The 9,752-nt window shown below is 46.4% G+C and overlaps 1 protein-coding gene across 1 annotated transcript in view; it reads left to right on the plus strand.

Annotated features, from left to right (window-relative positions):
• The window catches only part of LOC111235928 (protocadherin-1-like), a 196,593-nt gene extending 187,092 nt beyond the window's left edge, over positions 1 to 9,501 (plus strand). Inside the window, exons 5-6 of the mRNA XM_022764503.1 lie at positions 9,047 to 9,280; positions 9,335 to 9,501. Of these exons, the coding sequence (XP_022620224.1) occupies positions 9,047 to 9,280; positions 9,335 to 9,501 (401 nt within the window). The remainder of the gene's footprint in view (positions 1 to 9,046; positions 9,281 to 9,334) is intronic.
• Positions 9,502 to 9,752: the final 251 nt, after the last annotated feature.

Genomic DNA, 9,752 nt, shown 5'->3' on the forward strand with positions numbered 1-9,752 from the left:
AAAAAACAAAACAAGAGAAAACCCATCAGAGCAAGAAGAAACAAAGTGGAGACTCTTTTATTTCTTTTTTTCAGCTTGTTTGGTTTTTTCTCCGTCTTCAGAAGGAGTCAGAGGGNTTCATCTTCATCTCTCTCTCCTGCTAATTAGTGAAAGAACGAGTGACATTTAAATATCTAATATCCTCTTTTCTTCTCTCCCTCTGTCTTTGAGATAAATCCGTCTCCTTCTCCTTCATTTTCTGCCAAACCCGACTTCTCTTCTCTTTCCACACCCCTCCCTTTTTATCTTTTTTTTTTCCTCCCACTTTCATCCCCTCCCTCCTTCCCTCCCTCCCTCCTTCCCTTCTTTCCTTTCGTCCCTCCTCCCCCTTCGTCCTCTTTCCCAAGCTCGTGCGTCGATTAATTAATTGCCGGCTAATTTAATTTCTCAAAAAGTAATAACTTGTTTAAGCATGAATAAAGACTGACAAGGCAAAGTTCTAATCTGCCCAAAGTTTAATTAGAGCCAGTAAGGTTTACACACAGAGCCCGACTGTGGGGTCAGAGAGAGAGAGAGAGAGAGAGAGAGAGAGGGTGGACGGATGGAGAGGAGGAAGCAGGGAAGGAAACAAGTGAACAAACAAATGACAGAAAAAAGGAAGGAAATAAGAAAAAATTACCTGGATTTCTCAGATTTTACGTCTCCATCTTTATTTATTTAGTTTTTGTTCGTTTGTTTGTTTGTTTGTTTGTTTATACACATCGTTACGTAAACATAACCAGTGCTGAAGAGGTAATATCCTGTACATGGAGAGCGATGAGCTGAAGCTAATCTGCCTCTGTCTCTGGCTCGGCTTTAAAACTCCGTCAAGAAAGAAATAAGTTGATGAAACAGAATCAACCAGACAGATGAAACCTGTGTGTGTGTGTGTGTGTGTGTGTGTGTGTGTGGTACATGACTGTGTAAACATTGACATCTCGGGGTGATAGTGTGTCTGTTTACGGTTAATGTGGTCGTCTCGTCTCATCTTCTGATGGAGGAGAAAATATTGTTTTAAAGGAACAGCTCTCGTGCAGTCGGGCCGCGGTTAGCCTAGCTTAGCATAAAAACAGGAAGCAGGAAACCTCTAACGCTGATTAAACACGTCATATATCTTCTCTTTGCAAGAGTGTAAAACTGTGTCGTCTGCGGGCTTTCAGACTGTTGGTGTGACTGTGCGGCTTCCTGAAGTATCGCTGTCACAGCGAGGTCATGTTGTGAGAGACAGATATGAAAACTTTGCCAACAACCTTCAAAGATAAAGTGTTGAAGATAAAGAAATAATTCCAGCAGAGTAATGGCTGCCAAGAATTTATTTACTAGTCTGAAAGGTTTGTCGTCGTTTATAAAAAGGAGAAAGTGAGAAAGCGTATTATCTTGGCCTGTTGGGAAGGTAGTGGTATAGATCATATAGATTTATTTATGGTTTCAAATAGAAATGAAAAGTAAAGTATAACCCAACGTGACCCTGAAGAATTTGCTTCTAACTGTATTAAAACACTTCTTCACCTTTACATGACGACAAAGACTTGAACCTAAACTTTTCCTCCATTTAATAAACTGAAGTCTAGAACTAAAGTCGGGAGACCACCCCAAGTCTTTAAGGTGGATTTTTCTCTGGGAACACGAACGTCCGCAAACGATCCAGCAAATAACCGCGGAGATATTTCACTGTGTGGACGCAGCGACCCGCGTTTCATCTGCAGGAATCACAACAGCGAGCCACACTATACACCTGAACCCCGTTGATTCTGCTGTCAGTCTCCGTCTCCTCTTCGATTATAATGGAGGATGTTATTGTGACCGAGATCGTCTGAAAGTAAAGTTAGTTAATAGTTTCGGGGGAAAAAGCTGATGATTGTAAAAAGAAAAAAAACCTTTTATAGGAACACAGAGTGCAGTACACACTGACACGGCAGGATCACACCGAGCTGCTGATGGAAAGTACAGGGAAGACAGGAGTGTGTGAAAGTGTGTGTGTGTGAGTGTGTGTGTGTGTGTGTGTGGGTACAAGCATTACTGAACTGAGAACTGTTCTGAGGTGATGTGTGACCATGAATACAGATGGAGTTTTACGTCAGTGTGTGTTTGCATCACTGTTTGGCTTTGTGTGTCTCCACCATAAACACACACACACACACACACACACACACACACACACACACACACACTCTCTACAAAGGAATATACTGTAGTTATTCCATAGAAAAACATGTATATGTGAGTGTAGGAGTGCTGTCTGTCTGACGTGATGATACTCTGCTGGTTAAAGATCAGTGACACAGAGTTCAGAGTGTTTTCTGTACGGAGAGCAGAAACACAGTATATACTGTGTATATATACTGTGTGTACATATACTGTGTATATATGCTCTGTGTATATATACTGTGTGTAAACGTGGTACAGAAGCATCTCTGGAGTGAATTTAATAAAATCATTTTTCTTCCGGAGAAAGTCAGCGCTGACATTTCCTGACCAGAGGACCCGACCTGCGGATCACAGTTCACATTACGTTCAGTCTTTTCACTTCTACTTGATTTCATAAATATTAAACAATGTATGTGGTCGTTAGAAACAGGAAGGACCTATAGCATGTCAGTGAGATGATTACTGGGTTTTGTTCTGAAGGAGGCAGTAGAGTTGTTCATGTCTGGGCATTAAAACAAAGTTAGAAATCATCTGACACTTGGTTGTTCTACGTTTTCAAAAGTAAGAGAATGAGTTGTGTGAAGAATTTGGGGGGAGAGGAGCTGATGCGTCGGTAACGGTTTTACGGTTACGGTTTCACACGTCGGACGGATACAGAAGAAGATACTTGTGAGGAAACATCACGGGTGACGTTGTAGACCATGATCCTCGTCCTGGGCGTCTGCCTCAGGTTGTGTCTCAACACGTGGTCCGACAGGTACGCAAGAATTTAATCACCTGGTCTGACGTAATGACCATCTCCGAAAACACATACATGTTGTGGTCTGATCCCTGCGTCGTTGTCATAGCGAGTCGGAGTCAGGGAATCGTTTCTGAAAGTGTGTGTGTGAGTAAGTGAGTGAGTGTGTGTGTGTGTGTGTGTGTGAGTGTGTGTGTGTGTGTGTGTGTGTGTGTGTGTGTGTGTGTGTGGGCTGCTGGCGTCACCGCTGATTGCAGCGGGGGAAGCAGCAGCAGCAGCAGCACGTTTTTCGCTTTCTCCTGGACGTACCTCCCGAACCTCCTCTCACTCCTCTATTGTTCCCATAAGATAAATTGGAGCCATTGTCATCGACAGAGAAAAGGCATTAATTGAAGGTTTTCCTGCTGCAGCTTTAACTGCAACACTCACACACACACACACTCACACACACACACTCACACACACACGCTTCAAAGTAATTAAACACATTAACACTTCAAGCAGAAGCAGAGAAAAGAGAAGCTCTTTTGTGTACATTTGCTTCCATTTATCACCCAGGACTGAGCAGAGAGGAGGGGAAGCACGAGGATTTAGCATATCTCTGCGACTAAAGTGATGGAGCGGAAAAAAAGAGGAAGAAGAAGAAGAGGAGGTGGGGGAAGAAAAAAAAAGAGGGAAAGCGAGAGCCAATCCGCCTGGGCTCTTTACTCTAGTCGACAGCGTAAAATGTCAGATAGTCACCTGGAAATTATTTCCATTTCATACCACTGACATCTTCCCAAGTGGGGACTCTGAAATCTAATTAGTTTGACCGGAAAATGGTGACCAAGGTAGCGGAGTGTATTATGCAAAGAGAGAGGCCGTCAGGGCGTGCGAGGTTCCCCAGGGTTAACTGGAACTCAGGAGTGCAGATAAGGGCTACAGGGGGAAAAAAAACTCAGGAGGGCTACTCCATTTTAAATAGCCTTGACTAATAGAGGCAACCTTGAATTCGGCGTTACGGCCCTCTGACAGCGCCGCTGCCGAGCCTCGCCGAGGGTGCAGGAGAGAGAGAGAGAGAGAGAGAGAGAGGACAGATAGCATTTCCTCCTCCAGGGGTTAGGCCAGAACTTTTCAAACTTCCCTTAAGTACTGATGAGACATCTGAAGTCACAACGCTGCCGCCGTGTAGCTCCCTGTGGTCGATGCGACAACAACAGTTCATCACACCAACCAGCGTAGAGCTCGACAGGAAACACACCAATGACAGAAACCCTTTTTTATAGGTGTAGTTTAGTTCACTGTCAAACTCTACAGTCAAACAAGAAGACTGATATTGGATTTTCATATTCATATTCATTCAAGTCCAATGCCAAATCTTTTCAGTGAAATCTGTTCATGGTAAGAAACAGCAGGGTTGAGGTTAGAGGAAGATTCTCATTTGCTCATTCGGCAGATGCTTTTATCCAAAGTGACTTACGAGTGAGGGACATCACTAAAGCCTCGGTGCAGAAGGAGACGTTGGCATGATTACTAAGTGATATATCTATTTAATAAGTGCAGCGAGATCAAGTGAAGAAGTGCAGTGAGAAGTGCGGCGTGAGCGCTGGTCAGACACGTTAGGGCGTTAGCGGTGTGAGGAGAGGAGGGGCTCTCTGAAACCTCTGTGGAATCATCTGGTAGCTTGTTGCACCATCGGAGACCAGGACACGCCGGTCGACGTTGGGTAATATTCGTGGTACTTGTTGCACCATCGGAACCAGAACACGCCGGCTGACTTGGGTAATGTTTGGTGTAGGTAGAGTTTCTGACCTCTGCACCCCCCCTCCCCCCTCCCTTCCCCTTTCTTTTTCCGGTACCCCCCCCGCCCATCCCCCGACCCTCCCCCCCGCCCCCCCCACTTCCCTTCACGTCGCCCCTCGCCTCCTTCCCCTCCCCCTCTCTCCCAAACAGGTCGTAACTTATCGCACTTCTAACAAAATGGCGATCACAGATGAGTGGCTGGAGCTGAATGTTGGCAGCGCTCAGGAGGCGATACTAAAATCAACCACTTGCGGAGACTTCCAGGGGTTTGGCGGCGGTGCTGTCGATCACGATTAGTGAAGCAGAAATAGAGATGTAACAAACAGCCAAGACGGTGCGGGGGGGGGTGGGGGGCAAGTTGAAAAGATTTTGGGCCGTCAGCCATCAGTAATACCAGAGCTACTTCTTCCCTGTGAGAGTCGGGGATAACAGCTGAGTCAGCAGTGTCTGATCAGCCTTCATAACAGCTCTGATGATGGTGTCGATCTGAGCTGGAGGTGAGTGGTAACATCAATGTCCACCACCAGGGTAAGGCCTTATTAGCTGAAACCGTTATTGATCTCACACGTGAACCCGCCCCCAACCGCCCTGAAACCTTCCTCCCCGTCGTGCTCGCCAATTAGCTCCATCTCAAATCGGAGCCAATTAGCTCTTGTGCTTTAATAAGGTCGAACACGACCAGCGTCACCCCGGCGCTAAAGTCTGTGATTAGAGCTACAGATCGTTGTGCCAAGGGCCTGAACACGGGGGTCGCGCTCTTCCTGGCCCCCACAAGTTATTGTTAAATGCATATGGAGGAGTTTTATTTTTTAGATTGTGTTCATACATGTTCAGTAAATACACAAAAACACACAAGAACTACTGACATAAATACACAACAGCGTCGTTTGAGGCTCATGTCACTCACAGACTTTTATTCACTCGACTTTAAACATGTTCCTGTTTCGTAACTTCCTCTGGTTTTAATTTGACACTCTTTGCTCTTTGTGTAAACTCAGCACCTCCTCCGTGTTCACCTGTTTTTCTCTGTGAATTCAGCATCATGTCGAGCGACGCGGCGCTGATTCGGTACTACAGAGGGGATGACGCCGTACTCACCGCTCCCCCGCTGCGGTGCAGAAAGACCGTCACCACTCTCACATTTCATGCCTGTCACTTCTAGTTTTGCAATGTTTTAAATCTCTGTGAAGTTACCGTCAATGAGACCACACTTCCTGCTGTAGTGTGCACAGATGTTTCACAATAAAAGCCCTCTAATTGGCCCCATTTTTTAACACAAATACTGTTTTAAATCCCAGTTGCTTCTACTTTCTAATTTTGACGTCAGCGTTACGTTGCTGTTGAGGAAGCTCACCTGTACCTGCAGATGTTCCACCAGGGAAAGGAGGGTTACGGCCTTTGAGCCATTAGAAGTTTTTAAATGTGAAATATCTGCAGTGAAGTGTGAGGGAAAGTGTGTTGACAGCAACTTTAGACCAATCGAGAGAAAAAACAACCTCAGAGTAGAAGCAAAAATAAAAGCACTAGACATGACGTACGTTCATTTTATTACATTATCTCTCCATTTCTTTCCTATTTCTTATTTATGACTTTTGTACAGTCGTAGTGTGAGTACGTGACATATGTCTGACACGACTCGCAGGCTTTAATTTGAGCTGAGACAGGTTGTGCAGAAGCAACAATTACACTACAACCGGCGTGATTGAACAGACGGCGCAGCTTCCTGTTTATCTCCTCTTGTACTCGTAAACATCACCTGTTCAAAGATGGCTCCCCTGAGGAAGACGCTCCACTCTGACGAGTGTCAGGGAGCTCGAAAGTGACAAAGTGGTGAGTCTTCCACGAGGAACATCTGTAGCTGAGCTTAGGAAGGTGAACACACACACACACACACACACACAAAAACAGTGTTGACATGACACAGTTTAAGAGTAAGTGTCTCTCAGAATGAGAAGGTTTTGTTTCCTTTAAATTCAGACACATGAGGAAGAAATGAGCTGAAGGTTCACAAGCAGGAACCACAGGGCCTGAAGATCAGGGTGTGAAGTGGGTCTTAACTGTCGATGTCGGGTAGTTTGGGACAGACTGTCAAGATTCGTCCTGGTAGCTGAAGGGTTAAAGCGTGGCACGTCTTCCCCCTCTCTCTCTCTCTCTCTCTCTCTCTCTCTCTCTCTCTGTCTCTCTCTCTCCTTGGCGTTTGAAGTGTTGATTGGAAGCAAATGCATAAAACACTAAAAACAAATTACTTAACCACACAGTAACTAATCCACAAGAGTAAAAGTAGAAAGAGTAAAACACACAGCAGTCACCCTGACAGTAAATTAACAGTTACACTGAACACTGTATCCACGGCCCGGAGGGGGTTTCCATAGTAACAGGGTTCAACTGAAACCAACTGCTGGTGGAATCGGATGAAGAAATGCCCGAGCAGTATTTATAGACACAAAGTCAGGGGTCAAAGAGTCTTGGTTGTCGTCCAACAGCAGGCTGAGGTCCAGCTGAACTTGGCGGCCGAGTCCCTCCTTCCTCCCGTTGTTGTTGAAGTGAGTCAAGTTTGGAGTCTGTTCAGCCGAGCGGCTCTGGCCCGTCCGTGCTCTATAAGCCTCCTGCTGACACGACGTTCAGACGGCAAAGCACTTATTAAACCGCCGCTCTGAACTCAGCAGCCGCTCTCACATGACTTAACATTTTTTTTTTGCAAGCACCTTGCTTTTTGCATGGGAAGTGTTTAAAAACTAAAATCCACGGCGGCCGTGAGAATGTGGGGAGGGAGAGATGGAGCGCGGTCGCTACTCAGCACTCCCCGGGATTAAAACGTTCACATCAACCCGCAAACAGACAGAAAAGCCGACTGTAGCTCCTTTTGCACAAAAAAAAAAAAAAGGAGGCAATGAATTTCAATTATGCATGAAGCAGAGGGCATTTTGGGAAATAAGCGCCATTCCCCGGGAGGACCGGCACCCCCTCCGCCCCTCCCCCTCCCTGCCTCCAGTATCAAAGAATGATCTAATGTCACGCACAGAAGAAAGGTTACTTTCTGCATACGCATTGATATTTCTGCTTCCATCTCTGACCTTTTTCCATTCTAAGCTGGGAATTTTTTATTTTTTTATTTTTAAAATGCGAACTCAGCCCTGCGTCCGTCCGTCCGTCCGCCCGTCTCACAGGCTCAGGATTAAAGTTAAACTCACACAGAGCCAACACAAGAAAAGGAGAAAGTGAAAGAAAGAAGCCAGAGGTGAGAAACTGTGACCTTAATATTCACAGCTCTGAAGAAACATCTTCTGCGTCTGTCGTCTCTCATCGTGTCATATTTCACAGGTGAAAGGAAAAAAAAAACAACAAAAAAACACAGTCACTCTGTTGTTATTTTTTTGCCTTAATTGGCTGTTTGTGCAACATAATTAACGTTTTAACGAACCTGAGCGTTTTTCTCTCCTCCTTTAAATCAGCTGATCCTGTTTCATGCTCAGCACCCACCGTTTCATACGTGGTCTCGCTCTTTCAGCAACAAATTAAGCGACGTTTCTGGCACTTTGTGAACTATTAGTGACTTTAAAAATACACACAGAGCTTTAATTAATTTCCTTCAAATGGAGCGAGCCTGGTGTGTGCGCGCGTGTGTGCGGCTAAAGGGATAATGACAGTTTTAATCAGCGCGCAGCTGAACTGTGACACTCGCAGGTTTGTTGGTTGTTTTTTTTTTTTTTAAAGCAACAAAAGCGACATTTACACAGAAATCTTTACACACAGAAAAATACCAGTGTTTGAGAGTGAAGAACCTTCACCTGTCAAATACAGGTCTGTTTGCCGTCAACTTTAATTCCTGACCCGATTATCTCGAAGGAAAACTGTTCTGCAAAGCGTCGCACACAAACGCAGACGTCCGTATATAAATGGAGGAACACAGATCTAATAAGAAACAAACTAACAAGCAACTAAAGTTCATCATATTAAAGTCAAATAATAAGATTTAAAAAAAGCAATGCACAGTAGCTGGTTCTGAGATCAGACCTGAAATATAATAATATTATAGTAAGTATGAGGTTTTCTATCGTAATTCTACAGGACGACTCGACCTTTCTCTTCTCATCTGATCACAGAGGGTTTTTCAGCCTCTTTTAGCTCCTCATTTTGGTTTTGTCCATGTTTGGTTTTTGGTTTCATTCAGCAGCTAAAGAGCTGGATGTTTCCCTCAGGAGCTGGAGACCAAACACAGAGCTGAAAGAAAGAGCGGGAACGCCGGACACAAACGTGTCGGGAGAGCTTCATCGCCATATCCACCTTTACCCATCTTCTGCTGTTGCTTCCAGGTTACTTATCCTCTCTCTCTCTCTGTCTCTCTCTCTCTCTCCGTAGACCTCAGGCCCCTCCCCGACGTGGCGATGACCGGTAACTGCACCCGCGAGTGCACCGAGTTCGGCCACTCTGACTCCTGCTGGATGCCCGGACAGCCCTCCCCGAACCGCAAGGTGTCCAAGAACGCTCCGAAGCTCTCCACCTTTGTGCCTTACCAGGAGATGGACGGGCAGGAGCAGCTGATGGCCAACGGCAGCCCCAAGCCCTTGATGATGGAGGAGCGCGGCACGGGTGGCGGCGGCGGCGGTGGCGGTGGCGGCAGCGGGGGCGGTGGCAGCAGCTCCAAAGTGTCCAACATGCGATTCATGACACCCTACAGCAGTGCCTACCCTGGAGGCGGAGACTCGTCTGTGAAAGACTGTGGGCTGGAGGAGATCCCGCTGAGCCAGGCGGTGGAGTACCACTCGGCCACCACCCCGACCGGCCAGACCTCCAAGAGGGAGATCTACCTGTGAGGGCGCAGCTCTCCACCTTAAACATCCCCCCACCCCCAACAACAACCTCCCTACGCTCCCGCTCATTCCCTGTTGCTGCTCGCCACCACCCGTCCCACCTCCTCACTGCCGCCCCCTTGTGCCTATTACTCGCTGTGCCGCAGCACCGACTCCCCTTCGTCCTTTTTATAACTGCATCCACTGTACAAGGCTTTAGACCCCGCCCACCTCGCCCACTGCCACCTCCACCGCCACCCACCTCTAGAAACCAA

This window comes from Seriola dumerili, unplaced genomic scaffold, assembly GCF_002260705.1.
Source record: "Seriola dumerili isolate Sdu_G_001 unplaced genomic scaffold, Sdu_1.0 BDQW01000544.1, whole genome shotgun sequence".
Lineage (NCBI taxonomy): Eukaryota > Metazoa > Chordata > Actinopteri > Carangiformes > Carangidae > Seriola > Seriola dumerili.